General features: G+C 39.3%; 1 protein-coding gene across 1 annotated transcript in view; it reads left to right on the top strand.

The window, feature by feature from the left end:
- Positions 1–18,108, top strand: part of LOC144736445 (WD repeat-containing protein 7-like) — a 77,038-nt gene extending 58,930 nt beyond the window's left edge. Inside the window, exons 20-29 of the mRNA XM_078619025.1 lie at positions 1,327–1,450; positions 1,536–1,649; positions 4,043–4,279; positions 5,415–5,598; positions 6,561–6,678; positions 8,889–9,035; positions 12,554–12,636; positions 12,949–13,048; positions 14,963–15,067; positions 15,849–18,108. Coding sequence (XP_078475151.1) covers positions 1,327–1,450; positions 1,536–1,649; positions 4,043–4,279; positions 5,415–5,598; positions 6,561–6,678; positions 8,889–9,035; positions 12,554–12,636; positions 12,949–13,048; positions 14,963–15,067; positions 15,849–16,052 — 1,416 coding nt within the window. The 3' untranslated portion in view covers positions 16,053–18,108. The remainder of the gene's footprint in view (positions 1–1,326; positions 1,451–1,535; positions 1,650–4,042; positions 4,280–5,414; positions 5,599–6,560; positions 6,679–8,888; positions 9,036–12,553; positions 12,637–12,948; positions 13,049–14,962; positions 15,068–15,848) is intronic.
- Positions 18,109–20,230: the final 2,122 nt, after the last annotated feature.

Here is a 20,230-nt window from a genome sequence, read left to right as displayed (position 1 = left end):
TGTAAAAAATGTTCTGTGGATTAGTAGAAGCCACCAAACTTAAGTTTAGCAGTAACAAGTTACTATTATTTACACATACTTGTGAAAGTGCTAAACTGCCTGTGCCCTCTCCTCTTGGCTATAGTGACTCTATGCTGAAGATCCTGATTTTTATCCTCCTTAATGTCACCTTAGACCTCCCCATTACTGCTTTCATGCCCCCATGGCATATAGATGCCATCAATATCTTATAATGTAGGTGACACTCATTTTATTTCATGATTAGCTGAACACTTTCTAAATGAAGTAAATTCTCATTCACACTCACATTTTCGCTTTAACGCAGTTTTCTTTTATGGAATGTTTTTCCGCTTAACTTGCACTGTGCCCGCTATAACGCGAGTTTAGTGCGTGGCGGACTACTTTTCTGAGTGGCATGGGTGCTGGAAGCATTGTTCAGTGATGCTGGGAGCTGGTACTTCACTGATGCGCGCTGTGATGCGTGGCGTGCCTTCATTTTCCTCAGTCTCTGTTCCAGCATCTTCTGTGTGCGTAGCGTCATCCCACGCGCTTATCATTTTCACTTGCCTGTCTCTTGCTGTCACACACAACATATTTACAGAAATGCTATATAAACACAACACATTTAAAAACAAAGAAGTGTATTGTACTGTGAAATATAAACAAGAAAATTATGGGCTGGAACGTCACCCCCAACTTTTTCATTATTCCCTATGAGAAAATGACCTCCGCTTCTTACGAATTCACTTTCCGTAGAAATTTTCAGAAATACAACACCCGCATTAAGCGAGGACTTGCTGTATATCACTTTACAAAGTGGTGTAATGGTCAGCTTTGTAATTTATTAAAAGAGTTATGTTTTGTTTGGATTAATATTTCTTCTGAAATGTGAAATTTGCTGCATTCATATTGTTATACATCATTGCTTATGGGAATGTATAAATGCAACATTTTACATTCTGCAATAATTTTTTACCAACAAAAAGTGTTTAAGTCACTTGAGAAATATGACTAGTAGGTACGCAAATGCATTACTTGAACTATCACATTTTAGTTGTTTACGGTGTAAATGCTTCATTCATTAATATGTCCTTAATGTATTCGTATAAAGTACTCTAATTGATTTTGCTCCTGCTTTTGTGTTAAAAAAATATCGGTCAATTTTTACATTTTATAATGTTTTCAATTTATTTGCCCTTTGTAGTATGTATGTAGATTTTTTTTGTACGTATGCCAAATGTATATTTTTACTGTGTCATTATTCAAATCCTTATTGTTGTAGAAACCATAGCTTAAATGTATCTATCGTCTCTGGGTTTTGTGCAGGTTCGAGAGGCAGCCCAGGCACTTTTATTGGCAGAGCTTCGTCGTATTGGCCATGAAGGGAGGAAGGAGGCAATCGACACGTGGGCTCCACACCTTCCGCAGTATGCCGAGAACCTTCACTCGCGTAAGTATGATTACACAATCGGGAAAACATCATCTTCTCGCTCGACTGCATCTCAACTTCCTTCCCACGTTTTGTTATTTCACAGCAGGACAAACGGGAGAAGTTGCCCCAAGTGCATTGAATAGTCCTGAGCCTCTAGGAATGGATCTCAAGGGGATCGAGGAAGAGCCCGACCTCGGTGATGAAGAAGTATCTGCAGGTAAGCTTGCAACATTGCAAGCTGACAATTGATACTGGGGTGTATTTGCAATGCTGTAATTTTCCATAAAACATTGTCACTGTCCACATGGTTCTTTTAACACATGCAAGACACAACTTTGTTTAAATTCTGATTGAAATTAGTTTTGTTGCTTATGTAAAAAATGCACTGATTGACCGATGGGGTCATGCGGTAATTATCAATCAGATAACAAGATTAATTTTTATAAAGGATACTTGGCTATTGTCATTACATTTAATTCTTTGAACTTGCTTAAAATGTAGTTTTGTTCATAGGCCTTGCTATCCCCTACTTTATCCCCCAGGCCAGACCGTCCAGGCAAGATAGGAGGGCTGAGGTCAGGCCTCCTATCATTCGCTGTATTAATTATGATAAACATAGGCAGGAGTTAAGTTTTAAATGGCTCGGTAATCCACAAAAGTGCCGCAAAACAGAAAAAATGAAGTTATGTTAAACGGGAAGTTGCACAACACGATTGCAACAAATATGAGAAGTAAATAACACAAAATAGGAAAATATAAGAAAAATAACTTAGGAGTGTTAATTACACCGGACAGATTATTTTATTTTTATCATTAAACAACTCCTAGCCATCATGCACATCACAAAGTCGGCAACCGTTTGTACAAAGTTGCGAGGTGAAAACCTGCTTCATCTTCATTTCGCCATTGCTGCACACATTAAATAGAAGAGCATAAACATCATTTTTGCGAGCAACTTTATTGTAGTTTAACACGTTAGGCTTTCGCGACCAATATTATTCATAATAAACGTTTTTGGGTGAGATCGCGTTATTTATAAATGTGTCGTAACCCTTCACCACCCGACACGGCCAATCAGCAAAAAAGTGTCACGTTGACAAAAAGACAAAATTCTCGATTTGAAGTTTTCGTGACTACAAGGATCCATAATTTTTGTTTTTTTTGGTAAAGTCACGTAGGTAAAAAATATAATAAATTAAAATGAAAACAAAAAATAAATTATTTATTCACGACAGTCATTTTGCTGTGGCGGTTCCACCTGAAGACGGAGGCTTGTGTTGCTTCCGAAACGTCGTGATTTAATTTACTTGTTTTCATTTTAATTTATTTTATTTTTTACCTACGTGACTTTACCGAAAAAAACTAAAAGTATAAAAAACAAATAGTTCACTACTTTAGCCCACCGGTGTGTTGAAGAGTGAATCCACGACATTTACAGTTTTTGAGTACAACGTTTCGCTAGGAATTACATCCAGCCTCATCGGACAATTCGCCAGAATGGTGAAGCCCTCAATTGCTCCCGGTCTTAAACAGAACAGCAGCAGGGTGACGTCATCATTTAACTCATTCAAACTAAATCTTTAACGTTGTGTATGTATATTTGTACTTGTTTTAATGTACCTGTATTGTATGTCACATAAACAAATTATAAACTTCAATCTCTATATGATCTCTCAATTCCAATTTATTTTTTATCCATTAACCCCATGTCTCTCTTATCCATCGACCCCATTCCTTACATGATCCAGCGACCTAAAACCCTATTGATCCCCTCGCACAAATAAAAACACGAGCCACAGACCCCAATCTCTACAAAATCCATCAACACAAATCTCTTCTTGATCTATCACCCGTAATGGATGTGAAACCCCCCCCTAATATTTTTGTTATCCACCTATACAAATGTTCAGGCCCTTTGTCTTTTACCGTACTAGTGGGGAGCCCTGTGAGAATAAATGTTAATACAATACTTACAGGGGGTTTATTCAACCACTGATGGTTAATTGAATTTAAACTTTCAAATTATTTTGACTGCAATTACACAATAATGCAATAATTATTGTGTTATAACAAGAATAAAAACACATCCACATTTAGCTAAATAATGTTTAAAAGTAGGTTCTCGAGGCGATGATGTTGCAGTCTTTGACAGTTGCGGTGTGAAAGGCAAAGTGATGCCGACTTCGTTACAGGATGACATTACACTGCACGTGGGTGCGTGCATTTGCAGGTGATAATCATACTCTGGGTTGCGCCCGTCTCTTTTATGATTTGATTAATTACACTCGCGGTGTTGCCATGCCTCCTGCTATGATAAATATACTCGATAAGCAGATCTGGGACCAATAAGCCTAATTATCTGAATTAATTAAGTCAAAAGTAAAACATTTTAATGTAGTCTGCGTGAACTTCACTTCATTAGCTTGCAAATGAAACTCGGTCATCGGGATTGGTCGAGCGTTCGAGGAGGATATACGCACAATGATATTATCCACTTATGTAGATTTCTTTTTTTAAACAAGAACATGTCACATGGGTAATTTTATCCATGCTATCAAAATGTCACATCTCCTGCAAGTAATTTGTTTGCATATTTGTGTCTTTAAACAGGTTTTCCTTCAAATGCAAGTTCTCAATTGCGAAAAGCACCAGCATCATACGAGGAGCGGAGAAAACAGGCAACTGCAATTGTATTGCTGGGTGTGATTGGAGCAGAATTTGGAGCTGAAATCGAGCCTGCCAAGCTTCAACCAGGCAAAGATTCACGGCCAAGGTCCAGCAGCCAAGTTCCTGAAGGCTTTGGGCCTACCACGTCAGGAACAAACAACTCCCTCGCTCGTCATACATGTATGTCGTAGTTACATGCTCCTAGATTAGTTCCTGAAAGGATGAGTGGTTTATGTTGCCTATAGAGGCTTCAGCAAAATGTAGGTTTGCACACTGTAGTTTCATAATTTAGAGGATAACTACCCTGGCGGTTGTTAATGATATAACTCCTGTTACCCACAGGGTAAAACATATTGGGTAATTATTTGGAGTAATTTGCTGTGCGGCGACTCTCATCCGGGGAAACATCGTGATTAATAGGAAGCTGATTCACTGTGCATTATGGGTAAAGTAGCGGATAATATGAAGAAATCGAGTCACGATGTCTTCATGGACCCTACAGCTGCCGTGGATGTGGGTAATTAGGCTGCAGATGAGAGGAGTTGTGTATTTAAACCTTGTTTGGCTCATTTTATAAATGTGTATTTGCATTACACATAATTAAATACGTCTACTCAAATAGTAAATACTAGTTGAAGATGGCAGGAAGCTTAATCTGCACTATAGTATGTTTTCTTTGACTTATCATTACATTATTAGCAGTGATCTAATAATGCAATCACAACATTCACGTAGAAGGGAAATAATAAAAATAAAACAATAAAATTCTCACGACGTTTCGATTGCAACACAAGCAATCATCATCTGGTGTGAAAACTACAGCAAGAAAATTTTAGCTGAAGTGCAAAAAAAATACGAGGTGGAACTTTGTAAATGCCTTAAATTTGCTAGAAAATTATTTGCGAATATATGCTAAATGAAGTTAAACAAAGCATTAAATATTCAGTTACAAAAGCCTTTCTTTTCAAGAAAATTACGTATTGTTTGAGTCCAAAGAGTTTGAGTTGGACGCCTTTTGGCTTCCTCTGGTCTAACACCGTTTTGAGACGAGGCTCAAAAGAAAGATGTCTCTGGTGTCGACCAATCAGTTTCAAAGACAATGCATATATTATCTGAGTGATTTTTGTTAGCATTCTGACCACAAGTATTGTGGTTAATACAGACATGATTCCTTGTAAAAGGTTTCAGTTTTGTGTTGTAACATCCTTAACACCTGTTTTGTTGCCAGAAAAAAAGGGGAAAACCTATTCTCATATTTACATTGAATGTTACAACCAAACGATTCACCTCATTGTGCCTGGTTATGTTCTTGTAGGTAAGGCGTTGACTCATCTACTAAAACCAGCGAACATGAAGCTGTCTGCACACACGCCTATCAGACGTGCAGCTATCGACCTGATCGGCCGTGGCTTTACTGTGTGGGAGCCATACATGGATGTGTCAGCTGTTCTTCTAGGTCTGCTGGAACTTAGTGCAGATAGTGACAAGCATCTTGGCAAGTAAGTAATTTTTGGTTATTTCCCCAGTTGTGGGTGTTACGTTTTTAATTTGTAAGTACAACTTTTACTTAGTGGTGCTCTGTGGCAGTTGTTCTCAGCCGGTGGTTCGCACATAACCCCAGGGGACATGCGAGACTGTTCCACGTAATGGTGGTGGTCGCAGGATACTGTCACTTCGGGTCCCGAGGCAGTGTTGCTGTATCTGCATTCTAAATTATCAAGCTCTCTATTAAATCCCTTATATGGAACAAGCTTGTTTGCCTGTCCAAGGACGGGTGTATATTGCAGTAAATCTGAAATATTCAATAGAAAAATAGTTCAACTCATGATTATTAATGAAGGAGGGTGGGTGTTGCCCCATGTGGAGTGACGTCACCCGCTAATGGTTATTGGGGAGGGGTGTGGCATGTGGAGTGACGTCACCCCCTCAGGGTTATTGGGGAGGGGTGCCCCATGTTGAGTGACGTCACGCGCGGGACACACATTCTTGGCTCACTATATTCGTAATTTGGTGAACCCATATACTTGGGACGCTTTGGCGTTCTGCTAGGGCTCTTTTCCTTTAGATTTATTTTACAAATGCACAAAGTAATTGCTCAATACTGTCACAAGATTTATTTTCTTCCACATCTCACTGCTTTCTGGTGAATGCAAGTGACTGATGAAACTGCAGTAATTTGTTGAAATTTGAATCTGTAAATATCTAGTGAAGTATTCTATTGTTAACTACATTTCGTAGATGTTAATTGCATGTAAATTGTAAATCTCATGTGTTAAACAATTATTGTATTATTCGCAGTATTGTGTATGGTGGGAGGGGGTACCCAATAGATCTGGTACATGACAAGCAAAATGTTGGGAACCACCAGTCTATGGCATAAGCTGATATAAACACTATTTGAGACTTATGATTTATTGCTATTAATTAATGTATGTCGTTATGTTTTCTCGTTTGCCACCAGCGCAATGAGTGGATTTCCACTGACAGCAGCTGCAGACACTTGCAGATCAGCACGGCATGCCCTGTCCCTCATCGCCACAGCACGGCCTCCAGCCTTTATCACCACCATTGCCAGGGAGGTAAGCTGTTGTTCCTTGTATTCATCACCATTTAGCACACATTAACATATTCCTGCTGAGGGAGCTGGTAGGAACGTTGGGTTGCTCGGTCAATGGCCAGGGTCAACGACAGCGTGGTGTATTCCGCAAATATGGCTGACTGTGAGGGCGGGCACAAGCCGGCGTGAGTAGGTTAAACGTTGAGTTTTATAATGGCACCACGGGGTGACCAGCCCCTCCCCACCCAGCCCCACCCCTCCCACCCCCCTCCCCACCCAGCCCCACCCCTCCCACCCCCCCTCCCACCCCCCACCCAGCCCCACCTTCCCCACCCAGCCCCTTTCCACCCTCCCCTCTCCACCCAGCTCCACCCCTCCCATTTTTCGATGCACGACGGACGGACACAATAATCCCGTGGGCTGGTGTAACCAGGAGGTTCCTACCAGTATAAGTGTCTCCATATTACTATAACCTAATTAACAAGCATGTTTTATTTTTTCACAAACCATTGCCTGAATATGTGATAAACAAATAATGCATACAAATCATTGGTAGAAAATATCTGTATTTTAATTACTACACCCGAGTCTTAATATAATATACCATGAGTTTTCACTGAGATCAAAACACAATCTTCATGGAGTGCATCATAAGGTGCAGCATCTTGCTGTGCAGAATATTGGATGCTTTGTGTTTATTTACATATTCATGCTTATGTATATAAACCACTGTAAACTCTCTTGTCCAAAAATCTCCATGTTGCACTACTGCTGTATAAAGCAACACTCCCCCATTTTGAATGTGTTAAATTTAGCTGAATGTTGTCAGTTAGAGCATGTCATATTTAATTCATTTTAATTCCAAAAACTATTTTTAGTCCCATATTACTCCAGCAAATCTAAGCCCAGACATCTTCCATCCATGGCAATTTTTATGCTTAACAACCTAAGTTGAAGGGTCAATACATTAGCTGTCTGCTGCCCGTCTGTCCATTTGCGTGGGGCAAGGGGCTCTATATCCCTCACAAAGACATAAATAAGGCAGATGATCAGCTAAGCAGCACCACAGCCCCGCAAAATTTGTAACAACGTCACACAATACAAAGATGTCATGCTGTAATGCAATGACGTACTAACAACGTCACCGTGCTTACCTTAACACCGCGCTTACCCGTAGATACAAATATTTCCAGGACGCGGTTGGTAAATTGGTATACTGTACAAATTATATCGTGAGACGGAGTGTGAATCTGACCGATCACGGAGGTAGCGCAAGGTGTAGAAGACAGAGGATTGGGTAGCTACAGACCCAGGGATGCCTCGCGTCTCGAAGGAGTCTGCGAGATAACACACGGCAATGCTCATTTTGATTTCACTACCTGGCAAGACCCGCGATTCGCGTGTACTCAAACCGAGATGCTCGCGGTTGGCAAACAGGTATACAGAAGTAAATCCACGTATATTCAAATCTTGCGATTGGAAAGGGATTACTGTAATGATATTTAAATATAAATCTTAAAAAAAAGTAATCATAGAAAAAATTACTTAAATGTAATAGTTATTTCAATTTTTTTTTTATTGACAACTACAATGGAATAATTGTTTGAATGATTCTTAATATTTTATTGTAAAATGCTATTGTGTATATATTGTATATGTCCTTTGTCTAAGAAAGCCTGAGTATGTATAAATATTCTCTTATCAGGAGGGTGCTGTGATAAATTATTTGGCATATCGCTTCGAATTCATTTCAAATAGTCAAATGACCTTAACAGCCAACATAGCGTGGGGAGGTTTTCATCCATAATTGGGTGGCAAGGGGTGGAAAACGATAAAGTCAAGTCATGTTTAATCACACAGCAGAATAACGGTTTGGATTTAAGAAAAACCCAAAATGTATTTCAGAATATATAACAGGTGATGTTTCAGGAAATGTCCCTGCTGTATAGCACATAACTCGTAGTCTGTGCTCTCCTGACCACTCTTATAAACCCAGGATCTGTTCCAGTTGATGTTCAGATAGTGTTAAATTGGAAATAGAAGCATCATATTTGTGAGAAATAGGGGCTTTTTCACATGTCCCTCAATTTAAACTCGAACTGAATTGCATTTTGTGATTGATTAATACTCTGTCATATAAAGTATGCCCATTTATATTATTGTTGTCTCCCCCCACCCCCCCCCAATGTATATCCTTCATGTAATTCATACAATGCTTAAACTGTCTTGTAGGTGCACAAGCATACAGCATTAGCAGCCAACTCGCAAGCCCAGCCACCCGTCCATAGTGGCCTATCTCGAGCAAAAAGTGAGATCCTCAGAGTCATGGAGATCCTCGTAGAAAAGATGCCAAATGATGTGGCTGATCTTCTGGTGGAGGTACGAATAATCCTTCTATGTGACATTGATGAATGTGATCATTTTCATGTTTTTTTTTTATGCAAGAGCATTTACCACGTAACACAATATGTAAACAAAACCGAAAACAAGTCTTCGTTGTTGAATACACCAAAACCTTGCCCATCGCGGGGATGTTTTTTAAAATAGCCATAATCAGCAAATCTGTGATACGCAAACAGGGATATTAGGAAAACAGGGTTTGGTTCAGTTGATAATATGAGCACCTCTGATTGTGTATTGTTACCCTACATTAGCCCAAACATGAAATACGTCTCTTTAATGTCAAATATGATTCATATTTTCGATAGTGTTAAACATAAATTGTACCGTATATGTGTAGAATTTTATAAACATGTTGTGTGCGGTATTGCTGCGTGCATGTTTATGTAATAATATTCATGAAAATAAAGATTAATGACATATACGGTAAATATTATGCAGTTTAAAAAGGACAAACAAACTTTTACTAACTGTGATTAATGATGATGCGTGTGTATTCTGCCGTGGCAGCATCAGTACGAGCAGAGTGCAGTTCTAATATCGTGGTCTGCCACAAATGTTTGAACTACAGGAACGTGATCGGCAAACTATACCACAATTTGACATGTTCACATCCGCGATGGAAAATTCCATGATGGGCACCGTTTGGGTTTACTTTCATACGTCTTCTCATACGTCTTGGCTTTGTTGTAGCTAAATTGTTGTCTTGATATTGAATACGATCCATAATAGAGGTTTTTGGGTTAGATCGTGTAAATATATAAATCTGTCGTTAAAACCCGCCACCACCCGACACAGCCAACTAGTAAGGGTTGTCACGTAAACAGAATGTGGCCAATTCGTCACTAGTACAGCACACCGGTGTGTTGGAGAGCCAAGCCTGGTCGCGAAAGCCTACGTGTTAAATTTAATGCTATGTTTATTGTTCTACTGCATCCTATAGAACGTGCACATGTTCACTAGTTTCCTTTAAATTAAAAAGTGATATTGTCTCGCCGATTATCAAGCCGTTGGGACAGTGGTTTGTGAGTGTGGCTCTTAATTGGAAAGTTCAAATCCCACTTGGGGTTGACTCAGCCCTTCAATCTGCCAAGGTCCATAAAATGAACATCACTTTGTCAGGAGTCGACAATAGTTCACCAGAATTTGGGATTTTGCTCCGTTAGCTCAGGAATGTAAACAGGAAGTAAGTTCCACCTGATTCTTGATTGTCAAAGGAACCACTTTTTTACTGATTGAATCAGTTTCAGAATCAGAATATTTATTTAGACTGGAAGAATCCGATGAGCTATGAAGTTCTTTATCACAGATGTCCAGTTTGAAACTCTGAGATGTAATGCCCTGTTCTCAAGGGGGACAATAATTATGATGCCAAATTATTAGTTTGTTAAAATTTTCAAACAAACATAGAGCAATCCACATCTTCATTGGCAGCCCTGACTCACTCATATCGATTACACATTTCTGTGGTGGAGGTCAGTGTTTATCACAAGACCTCTGACTTGTAACAAGAGGTACTTGTTTTTAGCATCCTTAGTGGGGTGGGTGCGGGAAAGAATGGTCTGATTCAGCTCGCAACCATAATTTTCATACCAGACTTTTCGATTGCGAAGAATTGATTGCGCACAATTGTTTTACTAGTCCTTCCAGTCAGCAGTTATGTTTACTTTGTACTGTTTATTGTTTTACACTTGTACACGGCAGAACTTGTAAAAGTGAATTTATTCGTTTTTTTAGTTAGTCTAATATGATAATAGTTGCCGCGCATTTGTGCGGGATACACGGCCTACTCGGAGGGGGTTGCGTGACGTCAGCAGGCACACTGCGTAACGCTGCCGCATGCGGGTGACGTCACAGATGTCACAGATGTGACGTCACCGCTCACTTGCCGTGCAATATATTATATTCCCCCCCCTAGATACAAAAGTATATGTTTATACTTTTTACATTGTGTACAGTATTGAAGCTACCCACATGCCAAATTTAAAGTTTGTAGCTTGTTGGGAAGTATGCTAAACATTTCGAATAGAATCACACACATATCCACAAATTTCCCTTTTATATATATAGAAGAAGATTAGTAATTCGCCATGAGCCGAATTGCCGTACCTAATGGTCCAATTTCGGCATACACTTTGAGTGACGCCACACGCCACGACCAAAACAACGACTCAAGTCGTCTAGTGGCGGCGCGCATGGCGAGCGTTAGTGCAGACCCGTTGCTTTCGACTACCTTGTTTATACACTCGGTGCAAGCCAACTCTCTACATCAAGAAGTAATACAAAGAGAGTGAAGTATAAATCCCTTGGTCTGTGACACAAATCCAAAGTTTTGTATGGAATTGATACAGGTGTGTCAATGTGTATGATGTGTGAGGAGTTTTGAAAACTAATTTGGATTTTTGTTTTATTGGGGCAGGAGGCACTGGGGAGTACCATTGTACATAATTCGGAATATTGGATAATTCGTCAAGGCCAGAGCCCTATATGTGTCAAATGAAAAGGGGTTTACTGTATTGGAAAACCTCTTCGCACCCCGGTTTTATCGAATGTGTGTTTTGGCTCTCCATGGTTTATTTAACGAGGTCTGTTTTCCGGAACACGGAGGTAATGTTTTAGCTGTGCGCTTGTTTTAAATTGCTAAGATTGTTGCCAAGATAGTTATTAGCCTTGCGAGAGGTGAGATTGCTACATCCGTTGAAAGGTTCGATTTGTCGGGCTGGCAATTCAGTGTCAGGGGAAAGAGTTGGGCGTGAGTACCCCTCAGTGTTTGGGGGGTTTTGGTTGAGGTGAAATTAGAAGAGTTTATACAAATAGAGATCAACTCACTATCCTATGTCACGATAAAACGGGTCTAAATAATGTCTAATTATTGAAACAAAGAGGTAGGGGGTAATAAATTCGGACCCAGGAACACAATCCTATCTTTCCCTTGCCTATTACCTGTCGAACGCAGTTTTTCCCAACATGCTATTTTCCAGGAATGTACCACCCACGTTCGGGGAGGTTTTCCTGTACTTTGTTTTATAACAGTTATTATTCAAATACATATTTACTAGTAATATATACAAATGTGTGTCCCAGCCACCTTGCTGGTTCACATCAAACATGTGTAAGAATTAATAGATAAGGGCCCAATAACCTGCTAGGCTTCTATATCATTTATGTCCTGTGATGATAGAAATGGTCTTAGTTATGGTCATGGTTTCATAGGTTGCAGGAGTAGGGAACCGGTAAAAAAAATGCTGTACTGTTAGCATTTACCAATTTCCTCATTATATATTTTATATAGATTCTGATTTTGTATTGCCCCTCCTCTGTACTCTGCACCACTGGAAAGTGAGAGACTGTTTGCTGTATTGGTCTTCGATATTGTCAGGTTAAGACAATTTTATTTTTGTTTACATAAGTGGTGCCTTTCTGGTACGAATCTGCTCAGTCGGCTTTGGTTCGTGGTCATTCCAGTTTACTTAATTTCATTAAATTGTGTTTCACAGGTCATGGACATCATAATGTATTGTTTGGATGCGTCTACATTAAAGAAGAAGGGCTTGCAGGAGTGTTTTCCATCTATTTGCAAGTATGCGTTTTGCTACATTGTGCATTTGCTGTGACACTGCTGTATTTTCCACAATCACTTTTTAATTTTACTCATTGATATGCTCCTGTTTTTATATCGAGTTGAGTAATCTCCACCTGAAACTAATTAAAGTGTAAATCTTGACTTAAAGCTTTCGTGACTGCAGGAATTAATATTCTTTGGGTCTTTCAAGAAAGCCACGTGGATAGAAAAAATTAATTCACCATGGAAATGGAATATTTTTTTTTCTATCTACGTGGCTTTATCGAAAGATCTCAAGAAAATTAAAGTGTGTTCTAACATCTCCTTCAGGTTCAACATGGTCAGCTACTGCAGCACCAGCTACCGCATGGCTGTTGGCGCACGACACGGCTCTGTGGCACTCTACGATATCCGCACGGGAAAGTGCCAGGTGAGATTGCGTAGCATTTCATTCGTTAGATTAATGCTGTCATAATTCCACAGATTGTCTAATATGCACAGGTCCCATTACTCATCAAAACACAACAAATCCTTTAACAATACACACACAGGGTCGCCCATTACAATACCTTAAATATGGATAATAGTAAAGAGTTTTTTAAATAAGATGCTGAAATGCCACAGCATCTCAGTGCCGTATGTCTCATGTCAATCATTTGATATAAATCCCCCCGTAGCAGCTGTCCGTGTGGCACAAGATGACTCAGCACTGGCTTGCAATTGGCCATTAGACTGCCAGTAAGGGGCGATGATTGCTGATAACTTTAATCCTAATTGAGTGATTTGCTACATATGACATGGGGGGCAGATATGGTTTATAGCCCCCCCTGCCTTCTGATTATTTACTATTTGCTTCTCCCCTTCGGTCTTTATTTTTTGACTAATCGTGTTAAATTGCTTCTCAACTTTCCTATTGTTTTACCTGTATCACTCACATTGCCTTTTTTAAATTATTTTAAAATCGTTTCCTTAACTTTGAAAAAAAAATCCAAATTCCCTATCTTCCCAATGTTTTATTGGCATCTATTTTAACGCTAGAGTAAGTGCTATTTTTTGCAAATCTCATTAACATATTTTCCTTTGATGCCCAGTTTCACGAAGAGATTGCGATTTGCATATGCCATGGTAACCACGATTTTGGTTTGAGAATGATCTCAAACCATCAATTACGCTCAATCTATCAGGCAGTTGTGCTGACTACATTTCTCTGCAGCTGCAGGAGCCAGGCACTCCATAAATGAAATCCACATGACACCTAAGAATATAGTAACCTGGTTTTTCATACTCTTTGGTTTTTTCGGTAAAGTCACGTAGGTAAAAAATAAAATAAATGAAAACAACTAAATTAAATCACGACGTTTTGGGCGCAACACAAGCGTCCATCATCAGGTGGGAAAGCATGGCCTACTGCTGATGTAGACCCTTTAAAACAGTCTACATCAGCAGTAGGCCATGCTTTCCCACCTTACCTACGTGACTTTACCGAAAAAACCAAAGAATATGAATCCTTGCAGTCACGAAAGCTTCAAATATAGAAACCTGATTTATCATGTTTAACTGAAATCTTAATTCAAACTCAGGATATCAGCAAGACATGAATTTTCATCTTTGGGCAAACACTTTTATTTATTTCACCGATTATTGTTTTTCTTGTGGTTGCTAGGTTACAAAATCGTTTAACAGTGCACATCTATTGTTTACAGCCATCATGGCTAATAAACACACAATACAGTAAATGTTGCACACACTGACTCACTTATCATACATTCACTCATACAACCACTAACTCACTCATCATACGCTGACTCGCACATCATACACTCACTCACACTACCACTGACTCACTCACACATCATACACTGGGAGTGTCGTGCTGCCAGCTATGGCTGCAAGTCTGGTCGTACGTGCTATGTATATCGTTTATTGTAAAATTTTGAATCACAGTTCCTATGATTGTTACAATGTTTTTATAGCTTTAATTTTGTGATTCGAAAACATATGGTTAATCTAAATTGTCTTATGGTTGTTATTGTTGACTTGCACCACATTGGGATTTTTGCACACAGCGTTTTAATACGTTTTTTTTATATTTGCTCGTTTATTCCAGGATGTTTCTGTTACGCGTCGTCGCTTTAAGATGTTCTGTGTTCATTTTTTTTTGTTGCGTTTGCACCCGACTCAAGAGCCCCATGGCTCACAGGGCTATACCTAATAAATGAAACTTTAAACTTGAACATTTCAGTTAGTAGATGGAAGGTGATTGGCATTTTGTGTCCATTAGACTGTACCATTCACGAACCTCAACTAAAATCATTTCCGTCCTTTACACTTTCTTTCAACTTAGATGATTCAGGGTCACAAAGGACCAATCACTGCACTGGCGTTTGCTCCAGACGGCCGTTACTTGGCAACTTACTCCAGCACCGACAATAGACTGGCCTTCTGGCAGGTAAGGCCACAGGGACAGGAATGATGGGTTTGGGGATAAACAACTTTGGTCAAACTATTTTTGCTTAAAAGTTATTATGTTGAGAAAATTAATTATATCAGGCTATATCATTAAATAGGTTTTTTTATGGCTGGCTGAAGTGCGGGTGGGTGAGCAAGTGCACAGATGGTTGACATCACTGCACACATTTGCATGATGATGGCACCCGCATTCCCACAGCGTTGAGCCGTGTTACTGCGTTCTGCTGACCACTGACGTTACACTTGCCCCCCATGACGGCCATGTATCCCACGCAAATGCACGGGCAGTGCTAGTTAATTACAAAAACAATTACTTTTATTGTGTTTGGTAAAGGCAGTGCTCAAAAAATATCTGTGCAAGAGTACCAAACGATTGCATTTTATAAATACGAGACAACTGGTAATCATAGACCCGCCCATGTGTTCTGTAATGTTTGCATCATTGTGGTGTGTGTCTAGGAAGTTGATAAAAGTGGACTAAAATAACTTAAACCAAATGAGTCAAGTTTTAAAAGCTACAGAGCAAAATAAAATTAGCATGTCAGTTGCCTAACAATCAAAGTAGTCTTGACATTGTACTTTAAATATACAAAGGGAAGTTCGAATATGACAAAAACATCAGATATATGGCCGTTTGGCAATGTACCCCTAATATAAATAAGAATATTGAACGTATAATTTCTCATGGTTGTATCATACTTTTGCATGCAAATGTAAATGTTTTAATTTTATGTGTGTGTTTGTAAACTGTGTTTGCGTAGATGAACACCTCTCTTCTCGGCAGCTTGGGCATGCTCAACTCGGCACCACAGCTGCGATGTATCAAAGCAATGGAGGTTCCACCCTTGCAGCCAATTTCTCCAGGACCAATGAGTGCGCTCAAGCTGGCTCGCCTCATATGGACCACCAACCGCAACCTCATACTCATGGCCCACGATGGCAAAGAGCACCGCTTCCAAGTGTAACCTTCACTCTTCTAACTGACTTAACAATCTTGTGTCAGGACTGCAGTTGATATAGTTTAGTAGGGGTATTGTACCCTATGCACTGATTCATGTACAATCTCAAAGCATTACAACTTTTGTTGAGAATGCTGCCACAACCATTTTTGTACATTCCAAAATGCAGTGGCTTGTGTTCTTGTCAGATTTCCCCTTTTACAGACGAGCTCTGCTTGTTAAGGCTGATTATGACATTTACACAATGTTAAGACAACACACACTCAAGTGTAGCCACAAGATCAGTGTGTTTGAAAAGTATGTTTTTTGCACAATGTTTCATGGAAAAGGACTAATTTCTCTAAATAAGTTGGTTCTTTTTGCTTAAAATTGAGTAAAAAATGCCTTATCTCCACAACAGAAATTAGAGTCTGTTAAGTTTCTAGAACATTATCAAAAATCCTAATATGCTGGTCGTCTTTGGCTGTGTCCCATTTGTCTTTATTCTTGGTGGTAAAATAGTGCAAGCATTATGATTACAATATGCCTCGTGTCCCTCTTAAATAACTAATTGACATACAATGATCTTTTCAGAATAGTTTTTTTTTTATAATTTTAAATGACTTGTAATTTAGTCATTTAATGATACGAATATTATCAGATTCAAAATGTTTAATTTAAGGTATTATGTTAACTAATAGTGAATGTGCTAAGCTCTGTCAGTTGGCACACAAGTTGATCATTACTGTCATAAAGTAGTTTTACATTTGTTGGTTCTTTTGGCAACAGATTATTAATATTTGGCACTGGATGAACAGAGAAAAAAATATTGACGTCTAAACATGTAATGTTACCCAAGTTTCAGCAACGCAGTGTTTGGGCCGCCGTAATTTGTAGCTTCCCCTGATATTTCGCAGAAAATGGCTGAAACTTCGATATTTTTACTGCCAACTTTGCAGTTTTTGTTACGAAAACTCGACTCAATTTCCCATCTAGAAACACATGATGAAGGGGGTTCTCCGTGTCATGTTAAAAACAGTAGAATAGTTACAGTTTTCAATTGTTTGCATGAAAAAATACCTTTAAAAAATAATTTAATCTTTATGTACCTTGCTTAGTTTGTAAAGTTTCCTGCCTTTTGGGTGCTTGTGAAGGTTTAATATTAACTGTCTTACCTCGAGCATTGCTCGTACAAATTTTCAAATATATATTTATTATTTCCCTTCATTTTCACATTCTTTCTCAATGTATCACTCCTGGAAGTTATTTTCTCTTGTTGGATACCCATGACAAAAGATTTGAATCTTAAAATATATATATATAAAGGTCTTCTCGAAGCTGGGGGACTTGTTCAGTCTTCATTAAGTTTGTTCTCCCAACCGTTTGCGTTTGTTTTGTAATACTGGCAAGCTTTAAAGCAGCTTTAAAATTTTGGTGGAGGATTTTAGTCGAGTGTGAATGTAAACATTCCAATAGTTAGGATCATCAATGAATATTTATTTTAAAAAATACATTCGGCGACAGTGACCTTCATGTGTATCGAGCTGAATGCAAATTGTTGCTACCATGTAATTGCATCAGCCCACTGTGTACATTTACTTCGAACACCCGTTTTCTGCAGTTGGATGTGAATATTTTGTTGGCAATATGCTTTCTTTGCTGCTGCTGTAATGCTACTAAGCACACAGGCACTGGTCTGCTTACAGACCTTTGCCTACTGTAGTGTATGTGATTCATATATACACCACATCATAAAATGTCAAGAAGCTGCATATTGTACAGAGTACAATATACCGGTGTGCTTGCATGCATGCATGTAAGCTACAGTGATGGAATATATTTTTTGCGTACGATTTATGTCAGTGCTGTAGTGTCACAGTTAGGAGGTTCTGGAAGCCAATTCATTTTACGGTCATGTACTTTTTGGAAGTGTGTTTGTGGGCATAACTGCTTTAACAACAGTTGGTAAATGTCCTTGCCAGTATTTATTCATGCAATTATTGAGGTGTAAGGAGTTCTGTTACACTTTTTGAAGTGTAAAATAATAAAATTACATGAATTACAATAAAGTGATTGAAAGTAATATCACGCAAAGCTTGTTGTACAGGTTTTTTATGGCGTTAATTTCATTTTAATCGTGCTGTCAGCATGATAGAAAAATAAATCCCTGCAGTTCCCTTTGACAAGATGCATGTCACACATGAGAAAAACCTGAATGCTTCATCATAGACTAGTTGACACCCTTCAAGGACTTCTAGAATCTAGGGCCTAGATTCTAGGCTATGCTGTATAAAACCAAGTGATGCTCAGAGCTGGGGAAGACCAACGTCACCATCAGCAGCCATTGTCCACTGTTGGATGAATGCCTCGTCACATCACCATCCCTCATGGTTCAATGTTTCTCCCCTCCATCTCGGTCCGTTACAATAATTGAGCTCAGCTCCATCTCCCGAGTGGTCCTCTTAACTGTGTTCTCTCATTTTGTTTCCACTAAATTACACTTTGCAAAGACAATAAGCTGTGATCGTGGCGGAGCTAATTTTGTTTTTTTAAGTATTGCATTTTCTTAAGTGGAATTTTTCTTTGTCTGGGTGTGTTTTTGCCATGTTAGGGGGACACCGAGGTCAGAATCGGGATGCATTTGGGTCAAAGTTCACCTTTTTTTTGGTTGGCGAGTAGGATCCGTGTAGCAATTTAAATAAGGCGGCGGTGGCACTGATCTCATCAATACGCTTATCTACTCAGGAACGCCTTGGCCAGTCCCATGCTTCATTCAGGAGGGTCCTGCAAAAGTTTTGCAGTCGGCAGCGATCATTGCTATTACACTACAGTACATTGTATTCTAATTGATTCCGGCGCTTGCTTTCAAGAGAGTCTTTACCAGTTACAAAGCAACGTTGGCCCGACATTCCACATACTAGTTTCCGCCTGCCGGCATTTGGGATCCGTCGGCCAATATTATTAATAGGCGATGCTGATGTATTCTTGAATAGAGCACTGCACAGGTCCTGTGCGAACCAAGGCCGTAGCCATGGAGTCAACATTGGGGGGGACCAAATCTTCCAGGGGGTCTGGGGGTCCCCCCCGCAGGAAAAAAAAATCTAAATTTGAAAACGAATTTCCTGCCTAAAATATAAAAAATTAACTAACACATAGGATGGACTTTTAATTTATTTTTTACAAACAGGACCCTGCGGGGTGGGCTGGTAGGAACGAATAACCAAAGAATATAAACAATGTATTATTACACTTGTTTATCCAGGAAAGCCCCACTGAGTCTAAAGGTTTTTGTAGGGTCCTGTCAAGTGTTTGCAGTAGGGGGCGATGTTGCTACACCTAATCGGACGATCCGAAGGGAGATTTTGAGGCCTAGTTCTAGGCTTTAGGCCTAGCTGTAGGCTTTAGGGCGCTGTGAGTTAATTTTTAATTTAAATGTTTTAATTAATAATGTATAATTTAAATGTTATAATTATTAATGTAAAAGCTTTAAATGTAAATGTTTCTATTTTAAAACATCAGGGAATGTAACATTGTTAAACATTAACTCCCTTTCACACACGCGGGGGTACGATACGAAGGGAGACTTTGAGGCCTAGTTCTAGGCTTTAGGCCTAGCTGTAGGCTTTAGGGCGCTGTGAGTTTTTTATTTAATTTCAAAGTTTTAATTAAAAGCTATCTCGGGGAATTATAAGGGAAGGTTACACGTGTTTAGCCAGGAAAGCCTCATTAATTTAAATGTTTTAATTAAAAGCTATCTGAGGGAATTATAAGAAAATGCTACACTTGTTTAGCCAGAAAAGCCTCACAGAGTCTAAAGGTTTTTGTAGGGTCATGCCAAGTGTTTGCAGTAGGGGGCGATGTTGCTACACGTAATCGGACGGACGGACAATATAATCTATTGTAGGCTGGTCCACTTCGTTCCTACCAGTATAATTGTTTCATTGTATGTAATGGCAGAGATTCGGGATTAATAAAGTACAACCATAACCACAATCATATAAACAGAAATCTATTTTATAGCAATGTTTTGGGGGGGACATTTTGAGCATATTTGGGGGGGGGGAGATGTGTCCCCCCCCCCCAATATGGTCCCCCCCCCAATATATATTATAATTACAGCCTTGGTGCGAACCAAGATTGGCGTGAAGAGAGGACACCGCCACATTCTGCCAGCATTGAAGCTGGTGCTGCCGAGCTCTGTGTGC

The sequence above is a fragment of the Lampetra planeri genome, chromosome 3, assembly GCF_965212315.1.
Source record: "Lampetra planeri chromosome 3, kcLamPlan1.2.h2, whole genome shotgun sequence".
Taxonomy (NCBI): domain Eukaryota; kingdom Metazoa; phylum Chordata; class Hyperoartia; order Petromyzontiformes; family Petromyzontidae; genus Lampetra; species Lampetra planeri.
This window is presented reverse-complemented; position numbering and strand designations above follow the sequence as displayed.